Genomic DNA, 27,965 nt, shown 5'->3' on the forward strand with positions numbered 1-27,965 from the left:
AACTCCTTTTGTTGTGTCAAATAATACAGAAATCGAAAATTAATAGTTTGTTATCTTCAATCTTTCCTCGAAGCTCCCAGAGTTCGCTTAGAGAAGCTGTCAATAACAAATGTCAATCATAACGTCACGCCCCATTTCTATAGCATCAAATTACTAGCTAATATGAAAGTAATCACATTAATGAACAATTGAACATATATCAGCATGATAACAACTACCTTAAAGGACCAAAACCATCCTTCAGAAAATTTTTGGAAGTCTAATTAATTTTTTTATTTTGGCCTGAGTGCCATTCGTTTGCATGGAGAGGGTGGGGTTTATGACTTGTACTGCATCCAGCCATCAGGGGGTGATCAAAGGGCAAGCAGCTTCACTTTTCAGGATGTATAATGCACACCCGGTCCTCTTCATTAAAGGGATAGTTCGCCCAAAAATGATTTTAAACCCATGATGTACTCACCCCCAAGCCGTCCGAGATGCATATGTCCATCATTTTTCAGACTAATACATCAGTTATTTTAGAAAATGTCTTAGATGTTTCAGTAAATCCTATGGAAAGTTATGGGGTCCACTCCTTTAAGTCCAAAACATTTGCATCCATCCTTTACAAAATAAATCCAAACTGCTCCACGATGATAAAAAAGGCCTTCTGAGGGTAACCCGTACCGTTTCGTTGTGGAAATATCCATATTTAAAATCCATATATAAACAAAATAACTTGCTTCCGGTAACGGCGCTATCTTAGTCGCGTCCGCATTCAAGTGCGTCACTAAAAAAAGTGCGTACACTATGCTGATCCCTCTCCTAAATAAGAGCCCTGCACCGGCCAAAAAACTAGGCCCTGACCCGGCCCGAGACGCTTAGGCCCTAGCCCGGCCCTTGTCCGACAGCTTATCAGAATTCTCAGCCCGAGTCCGACCCGAGTCCGAACTTTTTAATTCTCCCCATTAGGAATCTGTGTCCACAGATATAGTCACTGCATCGCGTGTGTTTGTGAGTAGATGTCTGTGCTGTCTGCTGTGAGGTTTTTATGAGAGAAGCACAAACTTTTTAATAGCCTATTTAATATGTAAAACTTGAATTTGAAATAAAACTTTCTGCGGAGAAGTTAATGAGATCTCTATCGTCTCTCTTGCTACATGACGCGACAATTATTTATTATTTCAAATCCGTTTACAAGATAAATATATATATATATACATTGTGTTGTATATACGCTACATTCATAATGAGAAGCCTTTTCTTTTTACTCTTACACTGTAGACAGTAATATATGTATATTATATAAAACGATGGTTGTGACAGCACATTATCCATTATCTGTTGGTTCATGTTGGTCCAGTTTAATTCAGGGTAATCCTTTAATAAAATGTATAATATAGTTATAAAATATTTTATTGTTTTGTAATATTCACAGCGCACATTCTCTCGGATCATTTTAAAACATTTTAAATCATTCTGCAAAATTTTGCATAGATTTTGCAAAAGAAATCCAAAGAAATAGCAAAAAATAACTCCTTACACCGCTTGTACAGCTGTACTCTTGCAGCAATTAAAGCAGTTCAGTTTTGTTTTAAGTGGCAAAATAGTTATATTTCTTTTTTATTTACATTTCAGAGCAGTTTTTGTTTGTTAAAGTTTTTTATGATAACCAAGTGGTTAGCGGCCGACAGCAAGTTGACGACATGTTTGATGAATTGATCCTCTCAAATCAACACTTCACTTGCCTATAATAACAACTATATAAAATAAATATTTTCAGCATATCACAATGTTAGTTTAAACGTTTAAACAAAATGGCGGCTTCCATGTAAGGGGACCCTTGGTGTGCAGACAAAAACGTCTCATTCTAAGGTAATAAAAACATAACTGTTCATTATGACAGGTCTTTATACACCCCTGACAATATAGTTGTGTATATTATTTTGCATTTCTGTCAAGAGATTTTTCTAAAAATTACACACTGCACCTTTAAGATCATCCTGTGGGCAAATCTATGTAATATACATAAGAGCTTTCTTAGTAAGAGCCTTGTCTTACAGGAGAGCTTTGTTTAAGAACATTAACAGGCTCAGCACTCTTACCGTCTCATTTAGAGGTCAATTCTTGGGGAAAATTTCATACATTGACAAAATAAAGGGTAAAATGAATTCTGAACTGAACTATTAACATTTATTGCAACACTTTTTTTGTGCAATATTTTAATATAATCCAGCCTGATCTCACGATAATTCTTAAATATTTTACAAATTGGCTAATTCGTATGAACTTGCACGAAGTGAAGTGTGCAAAAACGTACAATTATCATAAAAAAAACCTTTGTCTTGTAATTTCCCAACAAATTATGTGCGCCACTGTATATCACAATGGGTTGTGTTGTTGACTATTTATGTATAAATAAATTAAAACTAGACATTCTATTTAAAAAATACTTTCCTGTAATAATCATTACGCTTTGATTGTGTAGTTCTGTTATCCTTTCAGCTCTATAGATGTAGATAAAATTCCTGTTCCAGATTCCTTCACTTAATCAGAGCTGTGGATCTCGGCTTTAAACCACAGCTTGTCTTGCAGGACACGTGCTCAGATTCTCACCTGCACCCGCTGGACCAGCAGGAGGGACTGAGTGTCGTTCTGGTCCGCCTCCAGGATCAGGTCTGTTAGCTTATGAATGATGACATCCAATGGACCCTGATCTTCTAACGGCTGGCTCAAGTCAAGCTGAGGGAAAAGTGAAAGGTAATTTTATGCACTTGAAGCATACATATAAAGCAGTATTGTAAATATAAATAGTTAAATTACTATTCACTGATAATCTGCCCCTGCAGTGGTCAGCTTTTTAAGAACCAGGCTGATTCATAAAGAAATCATTCACATTAACTGAATCTGATTCACTAAAGAATCACATTTTCCCAAAGCCGCCATACAAGCTTGGAATAACAATTTCCTTATGTCAGATTAAATAGGAAGTACCCTGAAACACACTAATGGCTACAATCAAGTTTCAATCTACTTCCCATGTACGGAATTGTATTTAGCGTAACAAAAATATTTCAAATGAGATGACTGCTCAGATTAGCTTTATATTTAGTTTCATTCCTCCCACTTTTCAAGTCCAGAAAGGGTCACCACCCGAGTGGCCGCGCATCAACATCAAGAAGATGGAGCAACTTTAAACCACCCAGAGCTTAAATCCTGTGGTGCCGATGTGCTGACAAACCTGTTCTGTCTCTGTTAATCTCATGCTTACTGTACAGGAACGAGCCGTTCCAGTGCAAGGCCATATGTGGAGAGTGGAAACATACCACCGTGGCCTCATACCAACCGTCTCAATGCCAAAGATGGTACAATAGCCACAACTTTTATTTATTTAGACAGTTTGTTGGCTAAACAGCGGCTTCTATATCATCCAGTGGGCCTATAAAGTAACAGGAGACAGATCCCTCTAATATAATATAACAAGATACTCAAAAGATTTCGCCCAAAAAAAAAATCGATACAGTAATATAAGCTACAGTTCTTGCTGGTAAATGCATTGCTTCATTATGGATTGATAAGTATGCATCATTTAGCTTCATGTTAATATACAGTGCACTCCATTAGAGTCCTGCAACGGGTCAGGTACCAGCATAAAAGTGTCTTAAACGGGTGGATCATGACATTCCCAAAATTCACAGGTGGCTATGTGGATAATTAACTCCTTGCGGGCGGGTTGTAGAGCGGATGAAAAATATGTGCAATATTTGTGTGTCTTCTTCTTCCTTTATTTCTTTACGCCATTCCAGCATCTACGGCTATATTCATGGCAAGAACAAGAACAAGTTTTATTCAGACAAGTTGATCGATACACAGGTTGGGGGAGGGACAATCTGGCATCTCCAATCTGCCTAACTTGCATGTTTTTGGCCTGTGGGAGGAAACCGGAGTACCCAGAGTAAATCCATGCTGACACAGGGAGAACATGCAAACTCCACACAGAAAGGCCACCTGCCCTAGCCGGGGCTCAAAACGAGGGCATTCTTGCTGTAAGGCAACAGTGCTAGGCAAAACCCCGCTTTTAACCCTGGGTTAAGGATCGTTTCACACTTGTAATTTAGAAGCGGGGTTATTCCTGAAATTAACCCAGGGTAATGAAACCCTGCTCTGAAGCAGGGTAAGCACCGCTTTTGTGGGGTTAACCCCGCATTGCGATGCCAACAGCATGCAGTGTGAAACTTAGCAGGGTTTGAATGTTATGACACCTATTAAGTACATGACCCCTGGTTAAGTATGAACAGTGTGAAATGTGAAACAGATAACCAAGGATTCCGTTAACCCGGGGTTTAGAATAACCCAGGGTTAACTATTCCAGTGTGAAAAGTAGAGGTCGACCGATTTATCGGCCGGCCGATTAATTGGCCGATTTTTGGCATATTTTAAAAAATCGGCTTTGGCCGATTTTGCTGCAAAACTAGGCCGATTAATAGGCAGGCGCATCTGCGGGCACCTAAGCGCTGTTGTAGAACTCGTGACGCTGCCTCTTGCTGCAGGCAGCTCGCTCCCGTCTCGTGTGTGTGCAGCCATGCCTTGTTCACAAACAGCTTTACTAAATGATGGCGGATCGCGCGAATTAAGCAGCCAGTACAACAGCGCGACAGGCTTATGTCTCGCGGTGCATAGTCCGTGCAAAGATTAGGCTCATTTCATGTGATTAATGAGTGATGATGAGTTTTGTTTGCGTGACAGAGAGAGAAGAGCCGCGCGTGCACGCTTTCTGTCTCCCTGCTTTTATTACTCAAAACAAAACTGACTCGATGGCGAAAGGTCGGAAGACCAAATCATATCCACAAAGGAAATGTTTTTCGTGTTGTTACAGTAAGACTTTGTTTACAGTTTTGCGCTGCTCAGCCTGGATTAGAACACAGCGCGTCCGATTCGCGAACTGACTCCTTTGAACGGATTCGTTTGAATGAACGGTTGAAACAACAGATCTGTCCCAACACTAAACTCACAAGACGTCACTGTCAGCACAATCAGTCACTTATAGCGTCTCAGAAATGAGAATGTAAATGTGTTTAGAAAGATTTGCCCTAAATAACAGTCTCAACTAAAAACCATTTACTATGTTAACTTTATGATGAATAAATATTTTATCAGGTCTACCAAATAAGGATTTTATCCTACAAAGCAATAAAAGCCATGATAAAAAACTGATCATAGATGATGACAGCAGAGTGTCAGGTAATATCTGTGTCTGATAAATGCATGGTGCAGAGGAGGTTGTAAAACTCTTCAGAAAGACCAGTCATATATTTTTAAATACTTTGACTTAAATAGTGACATTTTTGCATTTAAAATATCTGCTAATAATGATGAGAACATTTTGATTATTATGTACATATATACTTTGACTTAAATAGTGACATTTTTGCATTTAAAATATCTGCTAATAATGATGAGAACATTTTGATTATTATGTACATATAGAAAATCGGCCAAACATATCGGCCATCGGCTGCCCCGATTTCTAAAAAATCGGCATCGGCCAGAGAAAAAGCACATCGGTCGACCTCTAGTGAAAAGCCCTATGTATAGTAAACATTAAAATGTTTGAACTACTTTTTATAACAGTTTTATTTAGGGATCCAACAAATGTCTGGCAACCGAAACTATAAGGTCAAAAATAGCAAAAAAAAGCTAATTTCTCGAAAGTCTTTCACACTGGTTACATGTTTGCTGCATTTATAAAGCGTTCGTGCCTTTCACTGCCTTTCCTCTATTTCAGCATTGTTCAGAAATTTTTTCATATTCATGTCATTTATGAAATTCGCGTCATGGGAGGGGCTTTTGCAACTCCGCTGATACTCCGCTCGCTTCCTGTAATCAGGTCACTACTACAGCAAGGTCCTGATTGGTGAAGGTGGCGCGGAAATCCGCAGAAGTTCAGATTTTTGAACTTACGCGTTTCCCGCGGCAACGCTCAATTTGCCGCAGGATGCCTAATTGCGTCTTTGCATTGACTTAACATGTAAATTACTCGCGCTTGCCGCCTCTACCGCGTCTGGTGTGAACCCTGCATTAGCGTCTTTTCTCCTTCGCTTGCCGCACTAAACGGTCCACAACGCACACACACACACACCAACACGTGAGGAGGAACTGTGAGGTTGGCAACAGATTTGCATAGTACGAGTTGATTTGACAGATACTCTCATGTAAACACGCGCAAAGCTTATTCAGAACCATAAATTAGTGGTTTTATGCGTTGTTTTTTCACCAAACTATAATAGAAATGCGTGGTCGAATCAAACAAACCGTGGAATTCCGTGGAAGGATAACAGGACGGTTCGATTGTTTACCAAGAACGTTACACCCCTAATCACGACACATGGGTTGCTATGCAAAATGTTGCGATACATTGCAAAGTGGGGCAATATATTTGGGATATTTGATCTTTTAGAAATATAAAATAATATAATATTAGATAAGCTGTCATTGAGAACACACCACTATATACAAACCTTAGCAAAACCATTTGTGGTGCGCTTTTATGTTAGTACTTCCTGTCACGGTTCAAGTTCGGAAATAAAAAGAATTCTATCCATTGATTGGGATGAAAACTTTAAACTAAACAATTGCCATAAACCTTGTATGATTTCTATTTAAAAAACAAATCGTGATGCTCACATAATGATTTGTTTTTGCACCCCAATTTAATACAAGATTCACTGTAATTATATAAAACAAGGCCAAGTTTAAGCGCATTTTGCACATGTAATTTAAAGTGTCAATTTTAAAGATGCTATTACGGCATCCTAACGCTCTTAGACAGCCAACGAAAGCATGTTACACATTGTTTTATCCTGCAAGTGTTTTGTGTAGTTCACTTGATATTGAATAAAGTGACAAATTTGTCAACACTCCAAACGTAATATCCTGTGTCAAGTTATTCATGATTCACTTCCATTTCCTTGTCTGTGTAAAAAAACAACGTATCAGTTATTCATGATGCTGTACACTAACCGAGACATCGCAAGTAACTAAACACCAATGTCTGTCTGCCTGTAACCTAAGGCAGCACATGATGACATGTAATGTGTGTATGTGTGTGTTTAGCTGAGGGTGGGCTGCTCACAGGCCCCTTTCCATAGCTCATCTCTGATATCAGAAGTGTAAATAAGAAAAAAATCATTTCTAGAGAATATATCTATGTGAAAATTGGGCATTTTCTCCTCTAATTAGTAACACATAATGACAAGACTGAGCAGGCAGAGGTCAGATGCTGACCCAGTCTGTACTGATGAGTCATGTTCCTGTAAGAAACAGGCAGATGGCTGACAGAGGGAGATGTGCAGTGTAAGAAAAACCCAAAGATGGATTTTGGCAAATCGTGCAGCGAATCACATTCTGAAACTGTCAGTTACAATCATCAGGACATGAATTTACAGATAGTTTGAAAGCTGTGAGGCTTTAATGAACCACATAAATACCTTATTACACTATAGGCACAATATGCAATTTTTACCACATAAAAAATAATAGTTGCGTAGCTTCATTAAACTGTAAAAGAGTGTAGAATGACAGGAGTTGTTGTCTCCACTGTGGATGGAAATCAATCAAACATGACTAACAAATCATGTTTGTGGACAACGTAATGCAATTAGTAGTGGTGTGATGAGACACTTAGTCCATGAGACGATACACAAGATTGGGTTCATGAGAATGAGATTTTTACACTTTTTAAGAAATCCTTAATAATAAAATATATGAATAGAAACTGAAATCACATAATTTTGAAATGTTTTAACTAATCTTGGACTGTCTCTAACAATTATTTTGGTTGATAATAAAGTAATTTGATGTTTTTTGGTAATAAAAAAATAGACCTAAATGAACAATAAAATTTGAATTAGAGGTGGGCGATAAACCGGTAGACATGATTAACTGGTAGAAATTTGTCATCCCGTAGAGATTTTGGACTATCATCTCTATCGAGGTTACGCACCCACGTCATGCTCCTGTGCGCGTGGTCATGAAAACGTAACATTTGTACACGTATTTAAGCACAGCAGTTTTAAAACAAGTTATTTTAAGCCATTGAAACACAAACAACAGATCTATATGTGTGCACTCTTTCTGTGTGTGAGGCAAGCGTGCCGCACAAGCCCTGAAAAGTGAAGCCAAAACGTCTCGATCGCCCCCAAGTGGCCGGTCCCAGTATAGGTCATAAACCCCGCCTCCCCATGTTATTCAATGGGACTTGAGACCAACTAAACAATTTAATTACACTTCAATTATCTTTTTTCCGAAGCTGGTTTCTGTCATTTAATGTAGTTTTTATCACGCTGATGTAATTCAAGTGTTTGTTTTTAAAATAAGTTCGTTTTTAGTTAGTTATTTAATGCTATAAAAACGGTGGTGTCACGTCATGATTGACAGCTGTGATATTGTGTGATATGCGCATTCTGCAAGAGCGAGGCCGGGGTCTTGCTTTCGCGGCTTTACTTCCTGCTCACTACTGTGCAGGACTGGTCCCGAAATCGCTACTGCGCAGACTCAAGACCCAAGATGTCAGTGCTGTATCGGGACACTGATGGCTTCACTTTTCACCATTGGAAGAGAGCGAACGGCGTCGTCCATCTTTTTTTACAGTCTATGGTTTAGGAGCGCGCAAGTGGCGCAACCGCTGCTCTTTCTGTCTGTAAGGAGAGCGCAAGTTGCGCAACCGCTGCATATTAAGCTTGTGAGCAGTTTTCCCGCTTCATTGGCCTTAAATACATATATGCGTCAAAATTCCCGTCTTTGCAAGTATCTTCACGACCATTTAGGGCTTAAAGGTATAGCGGAAGATTTTATGTGTGGTGGGCTACAGCTTCAGACATTTATTGAAGCTTGCATTCTCACCGTGTTTTTTCAAAATGTCTTAGGTTCGCAAGAGAAAAAAGTGTCTATGAATTGCATAACAAGAAGAGAAAGGTCTCTGAAGAAAGAAACAAGACCAGAGTGTTTTTGGGAGAATATTTCACACGTTGACGTGCGCTAAAAGCACAGGTTGAGCTTCCCACTGATGCCTCAGTCGCGAAGTTTCTACTCGACAGGTAAAGTTTGTCATGCTCTTTTGGAGAAATCCATTTAAAATCACTGCTAGTAAAAGTCGATGTAAGCAATGATTAGCGATGCTAGCCCTGACACAAGTCACGCACCGCGCAAACATCTCAATGTATGAGACATGCCGGCAGCAACTTGTAAACAGAGCAAAGAGAAGAGGCTCGTGCATGCTCTCTCTCGTGCACACATTTTAAAGGCGTTTCGTCTCTGGAGCAGGTAGAGTGTTGCGCATGTGCATTTAAAAAAAAAAAATGGAGAGGCGGTTCTTTTCTAAAATTCGGGAAAATCTTCCACTATATCTTTAAGAGAAAGTGAACAGCTAAATGAGAAAACGCATGTGTGTAACAGTATATTGGATCCGGTCTTAAAGGGGAAATTACCTAAATTTGCTCCGGTTTAACCCCATTCACACACACCTTTGGTCCCAGAAAATACCCGTAAAATTGCCAGACAAGCGTCTGTGTCAACACAAACTTGTCCCGTTAATCTTCTGGGATCGTTGCCGGAAAGAGGACCTAGTCAGATACACGGATAACCCTCTGTGTGAACAAGAAGCTGAAAGAATGCCGTAATGGGCGTGTTGTAGTGAGGACGCGCGCATCATCACAACAAAAGTTATGGTTCAGCTCCTTAAAACGAGAGATAACATGCATATAAACATTCACCACGAGAAATGTTGCAAACTATATTGACGCAGTTATGAGGAAATTATAAATGAGACGCATAAACAATGACGCACGTGCCGTAGTGAGGACGCGCGTGTCATGGCAACATGAAGTTGACAACTCTTTAAAATAAGGGATTTACAACATTCACGACGAGAAATGTCAGCAAACTGGACAAAAGCAGATATCAGGTAAGTTAGCTCGTTACTTACTGCGTTGAAACGGAGATCATTCAGCAGCATAAAAGAATATCGTGTCACGTGCTCATTGAGTTATAATAAAGGAAAATACCCGCGCGTCATCCCAACAAGATATATCGTTCAGCTCCTCAAAATGCGGGTTTTAAATGCATATAAACAATCACAATGAGAAACGTCTGAAAACTGTATTAAAGCAGAGCTCAGGGAGCTCGTCAAATATCCACTCTGAAGCTGAGATCATTCACCAGCATTAGAACGGTGCGATATGCGCTTCATTATAATCTTATCATAAACAAAAATGCACACGAGTGGTTCTTGGAGAGAGAAATAATATATAATATGCAAACTTCAGACGCTGCGTAGAAGAGAGGGCGGGACTTTCAATAGGTCACGTGTCTTTCCGGGACCATCAGATGCCGGGTAATCATGGCAGTGTGAATGAACAAAAAAACTAAGGATCCCAGAAAATTCCCGGATGCCTTTCCCTGTGTATTTTACGTAATGTCTGTGTGAAAAGGGCTTCTGTCACTCATGTTTATCAAACAGCATTAAGAGAAAATCTCTCACTGCTCTTGACTAAATCACTTTTCTACCTTAAATAAAATATATATATATATATATTAGGGCTGTCAATAGATTAAAATATTTAATCGCAGTTAATCGCATGATTTCATGAGTTAACTCGCGATTAATCGCAAATGAATCGCACATTTTTATCTGTTCTAAATTTACCTAAATGTAACACTTTTTAAGATTTTAATGCTCTAATCAGCATGGATTTGGATAATATATATGCTATATGCAAATGTATGTCTACAACAGCCTGTTTACATTTTCAACAGAACCATCAGCCATAGTTTTATAAATGTTTTTGCCTTTAGAAGACCTTGTTCTTTCTCCATTTCTGTTTGCTGCTGCATCATTTGTGACCTGTGCTGGCAAATTGAGTTGGGATAAGCAAATTTTCAAAAATGTGTCATTTATATTTTCACATTCTCTATTAAAAAACTTCAAAACAATTGGACCAATTGTTGGAATCTGACAACTATACCTGTTAATGCAGAGCAAAAACAATATCAATATACATATATGTTTTTCTTTTCTTGTTTAATTTTGACATTGAGACAGACCACTTTAAGACTGTAGGATAATGCAAGGGTTTAATATAAATGACACAACAGATACTTTCCCTTAACAGTTAACCAAACATTCACTTCAGATATAACAGATTATAGGTCATACCTGCGTGAATTCTTGTCAAAACAGATATTTTTAAACCTGTAATTTTGTCTATATATATCGAGCCCAGTCTCCTGAAGATGCGTATAAATAGCACGAAGTGTCACGCACTCGCGCGTTTGTGTGCATGCGCTTCAGACGTCTGCGTCAGACATCGCTTTTGAGCCTTGTCACTCTTAATAACTCTTTTAACATCAATCAGATCCCGAACTTTATCTCTCTTAATAATTATTTTAACATCAAGAAAGTCCTGCGGTCTATTTTCTATAATTTCTGGATGCTTTTTAAAACAAAACTAGAAAGTGAAAGAAGACGCATCTTTGCTTTATATGGATTTGGGACGGTACACCTCACAGAAAACGTGCAGATAAAGAAAACTGCACGTGCAGAAAACGTGCATTTTAGATGTTTAATTACCATTTAGAGCATTGGATTCGCTAGACGAGAGCTTAATGTTCTTATTTTTATGAAAAGCTCCGACTCATCTAGACAGCGCCAGTCACTTGCTGCGTCTCAATTCATCCAGCTGTGGGTCAAACAGAAATTGCGTGTTGCCTTAATCGCGCGTTAATAAAATTAGTGCCGTTAAAATTAATTTGCTTTAACGGGTTATTAACGCGTTTATTTTGACAGCCCTAATATATATATATGCATACATAATAGTTTATTATCATTCCTTTATCATTGACTACACTGAAAAAAATGATTCATTGAATTTAATCAATTTTTTAAGGTAAGTGGTTGCAATCAATTGATTTAAGCTACATTTAAACAAAAAAGATTAGTAAAGTAAAATAAAATATAAAACTTTTTTTTAAATGTAGCTTGAATAAATTGATTGCAACACTTACCTTAAAAAAATTTATTAAATTCAATGAATAATTATTTTCAGTGTATTTATCCTCAGAGAGCTTGAGTTTTGTTAGTTTTTATCATCTTTTTATGCTTGTATAAGTTTTTTGTGAGAATTATGAACATTTCTATGGTATTAAAGATTTGAATAACAGAAAAACCTTATTAAAACTCTACCGTGATACCCATCATTATGATATAAAATGAATCCTATTGTGATAGAAGATTTTGGTCATATCGCCCACCCCTACTTTGAATGATTAAAAGGTCAAGCAACATTAAATTGCTGCATTACTCCCATACTTAATGACCCACATCAATAGCCTAAATATCTTTCATTTCTAAAAAGCTATTAGGATATCGATTACAAATATTATCTCTTCCCACATTACCTAAGTGACATGTCAAGTCGTTTTAGAGGTGGAGCAAGTACATTACATTATTACATCTTTGCAATGTGTTTTTTAATGGGATATTTATACCCCCCAAAACTGAAGTAATGCATTCTGTTTATAAGCAGCAGATATACGCCACACACAGGAACCAAAAATACACTAAGATGAGAACAAAGAAGTCGCAGCATGGAGTAAAATCCATCCATTTAATCTTCCCTCATTCATAAAATACTGACACTCTTCCCAGCCAGCGTTTGTGTTTGATGGATCCATTTTAGAAAATAAGCAGGGAATGGGTATAAAAAAGCATACTGAGGTGAGAGACAAGCACCCTACAGCACTGATGGTCTAATGAGAAGCACTTTAAGATAACCAAAGTAAAGTGCTGAAAAACCCCATATGTCACATGATTCACCTCAATATGCCCATGGACCCATGCAGCATTTGAAGAAAACAGGAAATGCTCTTCGTCCTAATGGAGACTCACGTCTCTAGCCTCAAAGTATGAGAATTAAATATGAATCATGTAGTGCTCAGGAAGGAAATGAGCCTGATGAAATCATTGTCTGAGTTAATGTGTCTGCATACATTACAGCTTCACTGCATGTAAATCCAGAGTTTTTACTGTAAAAAACTGGCAGTTGTGGTTGCCAGAAAACGACCGTAAACAATATAGGAAACATGTAACTTTGCAATTTAAAACTGTAAAAATAATATGGTGCCATTTCCTTTTTCATTACAGCAAAGTTTTGTTTATTTTACAACTCCAACTGTAAAAGTTTTGTAAATGTAGGGTCCATTTTATGTTGTTTGGACATATATGTGTGTTGGCAGTGCATGAACACAACAACCCTACAATGAAAAAAATATTTTTTAATCCTCATTAAACCCAAGCACACTAATCAGGGTTCCCACACCTTGGCTAACTTCAAATTCAAGGACCTCTTAAGGACTTTCCAGGTCCAATACCCTCAAATTCAAGGACTAAATGTGGCACATTTCAAGTGAAAGGAATGTTACATTGTGTTACCTTTTAAGATACATTGTAACAGTTCCCTTTTGAGGGAACTTGCGCTGCGTCACAGGAAGTATATCGCTATTTGAAATACTGCCAAAGACGGCGTTACAGGGAGGCCACAAGTATGGCAAGGGAGACGCAGCGTCTCGTTCCCTTCTCAGGGAACAACAGTTACATACATAACCCGAGACGTTTTCATGTGTCAAACACAACTATGCAAAAAAGCATTTTGGTATGAATCAATATTTGCATACATAAGATTTAAGCATTTAAAGCGAACAGTTTAGCATGTGTGCTTAAAAAGTCTAGAATTTTTATGATATTATCCTATACTACATTTTGGTTTTGATTTTCTTTCCAGAAAACTTCTTGTGTAAAATAGATTCAAGCACTTTCAATGGCCTGTATCTATGTATGTATATTTTCAAAAACTTCCCAGGGCCTTGAATTTTCCCCCCAGATTCACAAACTTTTAAGGATTTCAAGGACCCATGGGAACCCTGTCTAATTAGACATCCTGTTTTGATTCTTTGGGTAATTTGATGTCACACCAACAAAGCCCCACCCACAACCACTGACTGGTTAAAGCCGTGCATAAGCTCAACGCCGTATCTACACCGTAGGTTATTCGTAGCCTGTGCGTAACTCTGCGTAGCCTGACGTGCACCTCGCCAAAATTTTAACAGCGGGTCAGTTCTACGCGGACCGCAAGCACTGTGATTGGTCCACTAAAACCTCTGCATCATATTTATTTCCGTTTGCGACGGTAAGAACAAAGATGGGCCAAGTTGAGGAGTGATTTAACCCAAACTGCAACATAAGATGCTGTTTATTTACTTCCATCACTGCTGGTCTTCTAAAAACATACACAAGTGGCTGCTTCTTCTTCGTTTGTGGGTTAAAAAACTAACAAAGCTGCTTCTTCATTGACGATCACGCTGCTACTGTGGTTAAATGCGTGGATACTGCCTACCAGTGGTCTGCATGTGTGTTTGCACATCGACGTGGACAACTTACAGAAAGATATATGAAAACCGATGCGTGACCTACGCCGCTGCGGCTACGCAATAGGACCTACGCACAACTATAATGTTTTCTAAACGTGTTTGTTAACACATTGTAGCACTAATGCAGCTAAAGATACTATTGACTTAGACCGTATTCACAGAAATCAGATCTATTTTTATCTGAATTTTTAATCTCAAAATTAGATTGAGACTTTAGCCTGGATTTCATGCAACATCTGCCTCTTACTAATTAATATAACATTATCCAAAATGAAAATAAACCTACCCAACCTCACTAACTGTCACGTCGACTTTTACAAGACCCATCTCTAAAAATAAAACGTTTTCATATAAACAACAGAACTTAATGGGAGGTCCTCGCAATGATATATATTTAAGTCTTTTGCGAGGGCTGAGTCTGTCCTTGGCTATTTATTCACAAGAAAGCCTTGTCTTTGTTTTCCCACACTTAAATAAAAAGCCAAAAGGTCAGCCTCAAGGGACTGTTGGGTTTTGGGATACTCGCATGCATTGATGTGACCTCCAGATTAGAGCGAATGCCTAACACGCACATAAGAAGTGGTGACGTCAAGAACAAGTAAAAAACAGAACACAAATGAGAACTAGCTTTATCATTTCGTTGATTTTCATTCATGCATTTGCCAAACACTTTTATCCAACACGACAAGGTATACATTTTTATTAGTATGTGTGTTCCCTGGGTTCGAACCCATGACCTTTTGCGATGTTCTACCACTAAGCTATACAGGAGCACACTATACAGAAGATATGTACATATTGTACTTTATACTCACCGCCATTGTGCAAGCATGTTTGTAAAAATTATGCTCCGTGGTTGGTAAAGTGAGTTTTTGAGTGGTTGCTAGGGTGTTACTACGCAGCTGCCAGGACTTCCTGGTTGGTTGCTAATACAGTATTAGCCAGTTGCTAGGGCATTCTGATTTTCTGGACTTTCACTACTATGCAGATTTTTTTTTCATTTAAGTGTCTACCAGACAAAAAGTCAAATAATAATCACAACTCGTCCCTCTTCAATACAAATAGGGATTTAGAACCACCAGTAACTAGACACGACTCAAGTCCTAATTATCTCACAAAAGCCTTTTGAGTTTTTTTCCCTGTGGTTTTACTCTATAGAGAACTTGCTGGAGGAACTTAGTTACCAAACATTACATCACTGTTAGTAATCTGGAAACTGAAAACGTATCTCTTTTATCACTCTAAGGCTAGAAGTCAAAGAGCTGGTTCTAACTCATACATGGTATGATGATTTGTAATGCTTGAACTATAAAAACGACCCTGTGTACATCTCAATCTGTAATGAACATCAATCATCAAAATTTCAGATTCATTGTGGCCAATTTTTGAAACGCGACTGGTAGATGTCTGCTTTACGGGTGAGGAGTTTGGTCAGATTATGGCAGGTGGTTTAAGGCTTTCCAGGTGCTGGCTTTGTTGAATGATCAAATGTAAATATTAGCATAGTCAAATGCATTGAGAGCAATTTTGGCTCACCTTTTTAAACAATCTTTCTAATGACAACAAACTAGGCACACCCCTACTGAAAGAAAACCGCTAAAACCATCATATGGGTTTTAGCTGGTCTCCCTGCCTGGTTTTAGCTGCTGTAGCAAGCTTTGGTCACTTTCTAAACTGGTCAAGCTGGACTTAGCTTAGAGAAACAGAGAAATAATTTAAGTTTCACCTTTTTAAAACTGATATATTCAAAATAAGTTCAGTTCAAAATGCGGCAACTGACAGTAATAAATGTGCAAAAAGCATTTTTTACCCCTAAACGGTTTTCTGTACAGATTGTGCGTGGTTGAATGTGTCCAATCAGACATGATCATCCCTATGCCCTTCAAAGATCAGAACCTCCATCAGTGTGTGTGCACGCACGTGCTTAGGTGCTTCCATACACAGAGAGACGCGTTTTAAAAAGCAAGCAAATCTTTCTTTTCTTGGCAGGACATATGTTTCCCCGTACATTGATTTATCTGTGGCCACAGAATCAACACTGGCCGCCATAAATAGATTTTTCATGATTCCCATTTACATTTTTATTTCACCATTTAAAATGGCTTAATTCATTGTAGCGAGCGATCAGGCCCCCCACCTCCCTCTCATATTGCGTGCAGCGCCTCAACAGCGACCCTCCCTCTCTCTCTCATGTTGCATGCAGTGCACCTCTCTTGCATAACAGTGAAAAGTATTTTAACTCCGCGTTCCTCCGTGTACTTTTTCACTTAAACATCAACAGTCACGGATGTTACTGACAGAGAAGACGGGTGATCGAGTTCATCATTACTGAAAGAAAGGTTAGCAGTAGTGTTTCCCAAACATACCCGTTCTCTTGTTGTGAGTCTGTTTGCGAGTATGCCCGGGCACTTTTTCTGTAGTCGTAACTCTGTGTAACAGCAACAGTGTATTCTCTCATATTGTCAGCGCTGTACGTGATATACAATAAAACTACCACTCGTATTTAAAATAAAAAAAGCGCTCATAACACAACAACACTGATGAGAAGAACAACATCTCTTTGTCAAACAATGTCGCGTTTTAGCAGCAGTAAAAGAAACTTTGGATTAAACAAGGAGTTAATGGGTCACGGGTTGTTACTGGGTCGTGTTTAGTCACCATTTTATAGACAACAGAACAATTAATATGTAAAAATAGCATTCAGTTGTGTTAAAATGCAATATAATTTGACAGATCAAAGAGTAAAACGTAATCGGCGTGTGACGTCATCACCGCCACAGTCTCTCAAAATCCTGTGGGAAACACTGCACATACAAACAAAATTATCTCGGAAATACCACAGTATTCTTTATCTAATAAATTTTGTTTGTTTGTCTTAAGTATATGAATAGAATAGAGGGAGAAACCAGGTCCATGCTTATCTTAAAGAGACAGTATCCTCAATAACCTACTTGAGTCTGTGTCATAAATGTTAATCAAACAACCCAAAACAAAGAGAAAATCACTTCTGTAGCTCTAAAAAATAATAATTATATTTAATTTGTACAATACAGACAGTGTTATTATTCATTTGATTAAATTTCTGTACCTAATGCTAATTTTAGAACTTACTTCATGTGCAACTTTTTTCTTTTTTATAAATGTTTATAATTTCTTTATTTGTTCTTTATTTGTTTTTCCCACCATTTTTTTGCTGATCCGAAAATTGATACGATCCGTGACTCTAAAACTGTAATGTGATCCAAACCGGTAGTTTTGTTATCCGCCACACCCCTACAGTCTAGCCTTCAAACAATCGCGGAACAGCTCAAAAGTAATTCAATTCAATTCAGGATCATTCACTAAAACTGACACACGGATACTGACAGAAGTGTTTTTAAGAAACATGTGAATAGTTGATGTGGAAAATTTATAAAATCCACTTACCTGAACAACTTCTATCCCTCTTTTTCTGCAAGAAAGAAAAAACAATGAGTGTTATTTTCTTCTCATTCCCTAAGCCATAATGTTATTACATGAACATTTTATAAATTCAAGATATCATCATACTGGAATACTTTTTGATATGAAAATTAGAGTTGAGTTCTAGGACACATAAACACAAACAAGTTAAAGCTGGTTTGAGCTCCAACAAGTCGACAGATGCTGCCATTGCCCTACCTGTAAACACGAAACAACTACACTACACATAAAAACAACAGAAATAACTGTCCCGAATCAAGCGCTAGTAAATCCCACTTCTTCAATAAAATAAGCAAGACCCAAACTATGGTGTCAAAAACATACTTTATGCAGGTACGCAATAAGCATGTGTCTCTTTTCTATATACTTAAATGTTTTCTATGCATTACTATATGAGACCTCTGTACACAAGGGGGTAATAAAGTTACTTTCAAACGTCTGCCCTATTAAACCTAACGTGTCATTCAAGTAGCTAGCTAGCTATAAAGATATCAACAGTTAACTAACTTTAACTTGTTCAGCAAGATTATATTTAAACTATCGCTCCACCATGACAGTAGTTGATCTAGATGAGAAATCTGACAGTAGGAGAACACAGTTAAGGTTAATGTGTTATATAGCTTTTTGCAAGACATTTTTCCATTTTAAATCACGCTCGGAAAAATTCGGAAAGTAACCCGTGTAGCTATATATGTATGCACTGGTGTGAAGCGTGTGTACTTTTTATACTCAACATCCAATTTTAGGTTGAGATCACTCATATGATGTGAAGTTTCTGATTCTGTCAAGAAACGTCATATGGGAGTTTGTGCGAATGATTTAAGCCTGCTTTCTGTGTGGGGACACATTGGGTAATTCATTATGGGTAGAGGATTATTTTGGTGGAAGACAGATTTTTAAAAAAATCATCTGTGCGCTGCATTGCGGATATGGAAACTGAAAAAAAAAACATATATCCAAAAATACCCTTGAGTTTAAAGCTGTGGTTTTGATGAAGCCCTAGTGCTTCCCTAAAAATCAAAAATCTGCAGGCCTGTCAGAGTGAACAGATCACACATGCCTCAACTTCTCCTGAATGTGGAGTATGTTGTCAGAATTACATTCTTCAAAACCTGAGCCAGCAGGCGGGAAAGAATGACATTTATTGTAAAAGCAAAGTGATTAAAAAAATGACAAGAAAGTGCAAATGGAAGGGCCTTTTTATTGTGGTCAGGGACCTCTGGCTTTTAAATGTTCATGGTTTAAAGCACTTAATTCAACACTCACAAACTAAATCGGATTACCTTTCTTGTTATTTCTAACTATCTAAGCAAGATTTTTTTTGTGAGGAGATTCTGCCAAACCTAAAGTGTAAATAAAATATTGGACTAAATCTAAGCCAAGACAATCCAACAGCAGTGCAGTATTGTGTAAAACAAGACTCATAGTTTTGACTCCGCTCGGTCACGGTGACAGATTAAGGCCATTGGATTTAAAGATAAAGACTGACGTATGTGTGGCTCAGATTTCTTTGCAGGGTTTTAGTCTGTTAACTAACTAAAGCAGGATATACTGGAAAAAGAAAGTATAACACGACGAGCATGTAATCTTTTATTTTGACTATGATACGAGGTGACAGACTCCAGAAAAACAATTCAAAAACTCAGTTTTAGGCATAAAGTAAATTTTCTTATAAATCTAACAAAGCTAAAAGAAATGAACTCACATACTCTGGTCTTAAATGATGTTGAATGTTCCCCACTTGCATAATAATTAATTAAATAAAATTATTGAATGCATAATTAATTTAATATATAAAAATTAATTTAATAACTACAAAAATAATAATTTTAATGAATAAAAAACAGTTTAATAAATACAAAAATTAATCTAAAGAAATTATTGCCTATTAATTATTTACTAAATTATTATTAAAGTATAAAAAAATTAAGTATTCATAAGTACCCCTTATATTTTAATATTATTAATATGTTCCCCACTTGCTTTTACAAGTTTTGCAATTTAAAAATGTAAGTTAATTAAAAAAAATTTAAGTATAACTATTAACTATTAACAAAAATATTATACATTTTGATGTTATATTTTTATATGTTTTATAATTAAAACAAATATTAAAAAGTCCCCTTAATATTTGAATATTATTGTTATATATGTAGGGCTGGGCAAAAAAAAAAAATTCTATTAAACGTGTTTTTTATGTGGTTGATTCAAAATCGATTCTCAAAGGACACAAATTATTTTTTTATGAAATAACCTGATCCTGTTTGATCAAGGAATGCGAATGTTTTGACCTTTTTCAGCATACATTTTTCATCTTCATCATCAAAATTGTATTGTATTTAACATAACTGTATGCATTTGAACATTAGAGATCGGTTCCGTTTTAGTGTACCTGAAATAAAAGGAGTTTAATATACAGGTTTGTGGCTATTAATTTATTTTTATTAATTACCCACTTGTAAACGTATGTTTACTGTTCTTTTTTATAAATATAGTATTTGTATTAAATCTATATTCATTGAGTTGAATCAAGAATTGAGTATAAAAAACCAACCCGAGAATCGAAATTGAATCGATTTGATAGCTTGTGAATCGAAAATGAATCAGACGATCTGGAACATCTAAATCCCCAGCCCTATATATTTGTGGTTTAAATGACTATAAATAAATATCTATAAATAAAAATATGACAATATAAAATATAATACAATTTACGAATAGTTGGCCTTGATGATAACATGTTGTTATAAAAACAAACCAAATAAAAATGAGTACATAAATAAATAGATATAAAATGCAAAACTCAAACAGCCCTGTGCGTAATCTAAACATGACATCCGGGCATCAGTGAGCACATTTACATCAGCCTGGAAGATATGAGCATGTGTATGGTTATATACCACAAACTCAACGTCAGTCATTTCAGCTCCACTAACTTCCCTAATAGTATGGTTTCATTCATAATGACGATATGGCACCTCAACTTCCTTACAGATTAAGTCAAGCAGTCGTTCAACACTTTGAATTAAAGTAAAGCCGGTACCTTGATTAGAAATAAAACGTCATCAGCTGCTTTCAGATGGAAGGTCATTTACTACAAAGAGCCGTAGTTCACTGACAAGAGGGGAAATATCGCATTCATAATCGCAGGTGATTCATCCACGATTTATCGTGCAGCCCTATTTCATATCAAGATTACAGAGAGATAACTGGTAGCCTGACGTTGTCATACTCAATTCTAGTCAGAATTTAAGTCTGATACCGCGCCATTGAGCTATAATTATGAGGCGTGTCTCAACCGAAAAATGCCTCTGCACTCAATTGGATAGACCTACGACCAATCGGAGCAACGGAGTGTGTGACGTATGTTGAAATTACGTCTTTTGCAGCCTGACCGAACTGCTAGTTATTTCGCTACAATGACACTAACATTGTGATTATACTAAGTCTGAGTTAGCGAACTTACATCAACACCTACTATGTTTACAACATTTCGTTTATATCACAACATTAAGTATTTACTAAGTCATACAGTAAGACTATCTCTTACCATTTGTACGTTAGGTGAACTTCATCCACGACGATATCCATTACGTTGGCTTGAAAATATTGGAGCCTAGCATGTCCCTCCACTTATTCAGCAACCACGATTCCAGGCTTCCGAAAAGAAGCTGGCCGACCGCTAATTATATCCATCTCGTCATGCACGCCGAGTTGCATCGCCGTGATACCAATTTCAGTTGCGACCAACTTTTGCCGAATCCCGTAGGAAAGGCGGCAAAAACATCAACAAATGCCTTGCTCGCGTTTCTCTGTTCCTCTTTTAAAATCAATGCTCTGTCGATATCTTTTAGAACAGACTCAATGTCAGAATCCACACATCTGAATTCTACAGCGGCAGCCATTTCTTTGTAAACAGATTCCAGTGTTTCCTCTAGGATTTTTTTCAGCTGTGGCGGCAGGGGGCGCCCATGATGATTATAAATGTAATTTTTTTTTAAAGTAGAATATAGGCTACAGTAAACTAACATGTATTTTTTATCATTTTCATGCTGTCATTTACTTTTCCTCATATTTATAGCATATTGCTTTTCTATGTTTGATCTAAAATGTATTTTCTTAAAAAACGTTACATAGCTACGTACGTAGTTCGGATATTTCATTGTAGTTTTAATGTAGTTCGGATATTTCATTGTAGTTTTAATGTAACGTAGTGTGCATTGCAAGTTGTGCTTGTGTTTAGCGTTACAGAGCTGTTGCAAACTCACGCACAGTCCTGTTTGATAATCCGCACCACTGTGATTGACCGAACATCCATCAGCAGCAATTTTATTTCACACCCGGTCCGGACCATTTGACATAAAGACCCCGAGCCGGTCACACCGCAAATCGCGCAGTTGAATAGAAACCTTTAACGGTCTTCAGACAGATCTTAAACACAAAGCACGGGGCCATTTAAAAACGAGTCGAATTTTGGTCTTGGATGTTAGACCCGCATTTTACTCTTGTCTATTGAGTCCCGACCTGCATCTACAACACAAATGACACGCAAATAGTCTATTATTACACCCGTTAGATCAAATCCCGCGGGTACCCCGACCCTGCTGTTTCGTCTGAAAACAGATAAAACAGTCTCACCGTCTGCCTCAAGTTTCTATTACCAACGTTCTTCTCTTCCACGGGAATAATGTAAGTTTCCTTACAAACAGATTCGACTATTAATGTCTTGCAGTCGCATATAAGTAGTATTCAGTATTTAGCCTTTTGTTTTTGGAAAAATATCATATCATTTAATGTGAAACTTTGTGAGTGTCGATCTAAAGCACAGAAGATTGATTGACAGCTGAGCGGTCAGCAGCGCGCTACTGCGCTTATTCTGAATAACTAATGACCAGATAAGTTGATAATATGACTGAGTACAGTGATTCCAAATGAATGTCCAAAAACTTGTTATATGTTAAATCGAAAGTTTAATCATGTCTTTTCTTTGTGTAAACTCACAATAAGGAGAAAACTTTGTGCTTACTTAAAATCATTAAAAACATGACGTGCTTTCTGCTGCTTTGGTCAGCGCGTCACAAAAAAAACAGAAACTCAAATACTTTTTTATTCGTTTTGTCAATTTAATTATTATTTAAGTGTAACATATTTCGTATAGGCTTATTTATTTTATTATTATTTCTCAAAACAGAGACGTAGCCTAATCATCCTCTGTTGATTTAAATCTATTTGTTCATTAAACTAAACCCATGGAAGAAATTATGATACTTTAGGAGATTTATTTATAAATGAGTTAACAACGCGAATCCAGAAAGGAATTTATTTCTAAGACAGCCAGTCTGGCAGAGCGGACTTTTATGTAGCTTTTTTGCGAGCTGCCGCCGTGGGTTTTGTCTAGAAGGGATACAGCAAATGCCGAAAAGTTAATGATTAGATTTGGAGGTAGGATTATTAGGATGAAAACAGCGGCTCTGGCTAAATGAGATACAAATACATCCTACAATCGTGTGAAATTTTGTGTTTAGAGTTGGGTTTGGTTGAAGGATTAGATTAAAACAGTGGTCATCCAGCGAGATTTCGTTTGCTGTATCCCTTCTATCCACAACCGCAGGCGTGGCGGGGATGTTTTAGGCATGGCGGGCCGCCACGGTTGAATGTATATAGCGGAAACACTGGATTCAACACACGCGCTCTTTGGTGACGTAGTTCATTACATTACTGTTGATCATCTGTCCATCATCGTATAAAGCCCGCCCTGACAATTTGATTGGTTCGACCAGCTTTGGGTCTAGCATAGTAGCTCCTCAACTGAGAAACCCCAGACCGATCTTCCCGTTCTCAAAATGTTATGGGCGGGGCTAAGATCGGCTGGCACCCAGGCTAGATAACTGGAGTACCATAAACAATACGGCTGGGAAGGTAGACTTAAAAAATGGTTAATTCAACTGAAAATGAATTATTAACCAATAATGAATTATTAATAATAATATCAGTGTAAAATGAAACTGAAAACAGTACAGATACAGAAATCTGCCATGTGGTAAACCACACTGCTAAATAGCACATCTGCAAGTGATTACACTAAAGAAACAAAGATTGTTTGTGTAATATCAGTTAAAATTAAAAACCTAGCCAAACATTAACTTCACAAACTCTATATTTAAAAGAAATATACATTTATACTGTAACAGCAAGCACAAATATAATTTACACAAAAACAAAACTACAGTTCTGTTTTTGAAACACTGAGTAGCTTCAAGAATCATTTTAAGGTTCTTAAATTTTTCAAGCAAAATTCATCCTCTATTAGCTCTGGTCCATAACAAATGAAACCTATTGGTTTGAACAATAAAACATAATTCATAAAAAGTATTTTCTAAATTTATAGGTGATTGTAGGACATGACAGGGGATGGGTAATACTGTCGAGAAGGTGACCTCTTTGCTTTAAGAGCGGAACCACGACCTCTCATGACCTTTGTTTATCCCTGCTGCATGAGTGAATAATAATTATCAGCTGTCTGGGACAGGAACGTGCAGAATATTCATGATTACCAAACATACAAACAGTTTTCTTAATGTCATGCCAGCTTCTTTGGCTATGTTTATAACGTTTGGTTATAACTTTCATTGTTGCTATGCCTGATTTGTTGCACCTGTTACAAAAAACTTGAACTAGAGTTGTTTGGTTATTGTGCAGCCTATAATTAATTGCAAAATGAGGAAGGAAAAGGGAGTTGTTCCTGATTAGGGTTGCAAATTTTCAGGAAATTTGGAAACGTTCCATGTATTTTACACAGTAATAAATGGAAATTGTGGCACACGTATGAAATTGAGTCAGAAGTTGAAAAAGCTATTGTTTGTACTTTTTTTGTACAGATTTTATGAATTACACCAAAAGTACTAATAATTTTCACTAATTCTTTAAGTTTCCAACTTGGAATATTTCTACATTTTATGAGCTTTGCAAAGCCTATTCATGATAGCTAAAGATTTTATATAGATTGCACTCACAATCAGCAGTTGTAGAGTATAATTTTCACATTGAATGTAAAAGAATAATAGCAAGTAACTGCTAAAGGAATACACCACCTTTTTTCAATATTTTACTATGTTCTTACCTCACCTTAGACAAATTAAAACATGCCTATTTTTTTTCAATGCGTACATTTAATCTTTGTACAGCGTGTCGTAAATGTGTTAGCATTTAGCCTAGCCCCATTCATTCCTTAGGATCCAAACAGGGATGAATTTAGAAGCCACCAAACACTTCCATGTTTTCCCTATTTAAAGACTGTTACATGAGTAGTTACACGAGTAAGTATGGTGGCACAAAATAAAACGTGGCAATTTTATTAAGCAAAAATGAGAACTATATTGTATGGCGGAAGAGCACTTAGTTTGCAGCACTTCGACCTCGGCGTGCAGTAAATTCATCACTTTGAATTCATATTTCTTTGATATATATTTTTACTTATTACAGTTATATTATCTTTGAAGTGGTCACCACTTTGCCCTCATTTTAGAAACCATCTCATGGAATACTTATTAAACAGCACTTTTAAACAGCTGTTTTTTTTTAAACCATTTTATGAATCCATTTAGCCACTGCTAAAAAAACGTTTTGCCATGAGCTTGCAGTAGTCTGGATTAATGCATTCATTGATTTAACTATATGCCGTAAAATACAACCTGCACTGCATTTACAACAATTTACAGCTTTCATTGCATCCAATCTTATAAATTGTTTTTATCAGCATGTCTGTAATCAAATAGGCTTGGGCGGTATCCAAATTTTGATACCATCAAACCGCCTCCCTATTTTACCCCGGTATACGGTATTACCGTGAATAATTATAAAATTATGACGTAAGGCTCAGACAGCGTCACCATAATGTTGGCTTGTGCCTAAACCCTTCAGAAACTGAATACCAAACACTAATACTGAAAAAAATAGCAAAATAACATGCACAACAATATTAACAACTTTTATTAGCAACAACTAGCAGTTTATAAAAAAGTTAAATACAAAGGTCAAACAGAATTAACCAGTTGCTGGTTAAAAAGTGATCTCTTAATTAGGCTATTATAGACAGTGGACTAAACGCTACTACAGTTAGCCATCTCATTCCAATTTCCAGGATCTTTTTGTGCGAAGTGAAATCCCTCACAGTCAATTTTTCATAACTCGCCTGTTTGTACTTATAAACCAATAAAAACATTTGGCGCAAGGTCAGGGCATTTGGGTTCTGGCGCGAGGTCACGGCGTTTGGTTTTGTGCACTCACATTGCATCAAGCTAAAATGTTATCAAAGCAAGACTTGAAAAAAATTGCTCAACATTTAAACCTATTTTCTGCACATTCCACCATATTTTAATGAAATAACGAAAGTCCTCCTTCTGTTAACTTATATTTCTGCATATTCCAGCATATAAAATAAATTTTTTTTTTGTAAAATCCAGCAATAAAATAATTAAAACGAAAGTCTTTCCTGGTTGTATTCCAAATTATTAACATTTACGTCTTTTAACAGTAAAGTGCAGATTAAGTTTTGTTTTTGTAAATCATTAGACATTTTTACCACTTAATTAGGTTTTGTTTTGTAGAAAGCCTTTCTTTAAAGTGAATTTCGTTTTGTATAAATTGTGTCTTAATTTTAATAAATGTTTCATCAACCAATTGCATGTATTTAATAAATAAAAAGCAAATATAGTAGAGAATATAATAACCGTGACATGGAGGCGCCGGCACGGCGCGTTCGCTTGCATTGCATTGTTAACTAGAACGCACGGATCTCACCATAAATTAATGAAACTCATACATTAGCATTAAATATCTTTGCTGCATTCTTTCTAAAGCAGACAAGGGCTTTCTTGCGGCTCGCATAAGCAGAGCATTGCATCGTCCATGTTTCACTTAATAGAAGTTGACACTTGTCTTTTTGAAAAATAAAAAAGTAATTATAATTATACAAAAGAGTTGTTCTAGTCGTTATTAGAAGGCACAGAGTGAGTTAGACCTGCCTTGGCGGTGCGTCTTTTATGCATTCTGAAGGTGCCTGTTTTATCCATCGTGTTGCAGTCTATTAGGCAACATTCCGCATAAGATGGGCTTAGATTTGGAAATAGATTACATCTACATTTCAGTGCTAACTGATAAGGTGATGATGATCATCATCTTTCTTTATTATTTTTAGCACTACCTCAAACTTAAGCGGCTTCTCTTCGGAGCTGTCATTTTCTTAAATAAGCCGCGGCAATGTTTCAAATGAGCTTCTAATGAGACAAACGCCTTTATTTTCCACGCGATCACCTTACTCAAACCATTTTGAAACTAAGGAGTCATTTGTCCTCCGATTGCATAAGCAGCATACAAGCTCCTCGGCGACGCGTTTGCGGGAAGATGTTTCGGATGAGCCGGAGGCAGAGCAGCAGAGAGATGCGACAGAGTTGCGAAATTGCATGCGCAGCTCGAAATAGCTGTTATTTCAAACAGCGTAACATATTTTAAACTCTTTGGTTAATGGCTCGATGGTAGGTAAAGAAAATTTTTAGATTTCGCCCTCCCTAATTTAATATTTAATCCTTGTCTGCTATATAAGTTCATTGTTTTTTTTTAAATGCCGGTATGGCGGTATAGAAACTGATACCTTTGCTATTTTTAGATCCCGCGGTATACCATATTACCGTATTACCGCCCAAGCCTATAATCAAACTCATGACCTTTGCAAACTGCAGGAACACTGTACATTTCACAAAGTTTCTCTATCAGCAGCTCCAGACGAAATCAAAGATCTTTTTTTGCTTTTTCCGCTGAATTATTTTGGAAAAATCTGCAGAATTCTGCAGAAAGATTTTAAATGCTATAAAAAGATCAAGTTGTAAATATTACAAAATTAAATCTAAAATAATTACTTTTTTTAAGGTTTTACAACTATAACAATTTTAAGGTTTTATACAAAATTCTATTGGTTTCTGATTAAATCAAACCAAATGAGTACCAAATGAAAATTAAACTGAACCAACATGAACAAGATAATGTGC

General features: G+C 36.9%; 1 protein-coding gene across 1 annotated transcript in view; it reads right to left on the reverse strand.

Annotated features, from left to right (window-relative positions):
- The window catches only part of LOC141362530 (inositol-tetrakisphosphate 1-kinase-like), a 71,833-nt gene that overhangs the window by 29,749 nt on the left and 14,119 nt on the right, over positions 1-27,965 (reverse strand). Inside the window, exons 3-4 of the mRNA XM_073864753.1 lie at positions 17,887-17,911; positions 2,596-2,721 (exon numbers count right to left, since the gene is read on the reverse strand). Of these exons, the coding sequence (XP_073720854.1) occupies positions 2,596-2,721; positions 17,887-17,911 (151 nt within the window). The remainder of the gene's footprint in view (positions 1-2,595; positions 2,722-17,886; positions 17,912-27,965) is intronic.

This window comes from Misgurnus anguillicaudatus, unplaced genomic scaffold (genome assembly GCF_027580225.2).
Source record: "Misgurnus anguillicaudatus unplaced genomic scaffold, ASM2758022v2 HiC_scaffold_28, whole genome shotgun sequence".
In the NCBI taxonomy this organism is placed as follows: Eukaryota; Metazoa; Chordata; class Actinopteri; order Cypriniformes; family Cobitidae; genus Misgurnus; species Misgurnus anguillicaudatus.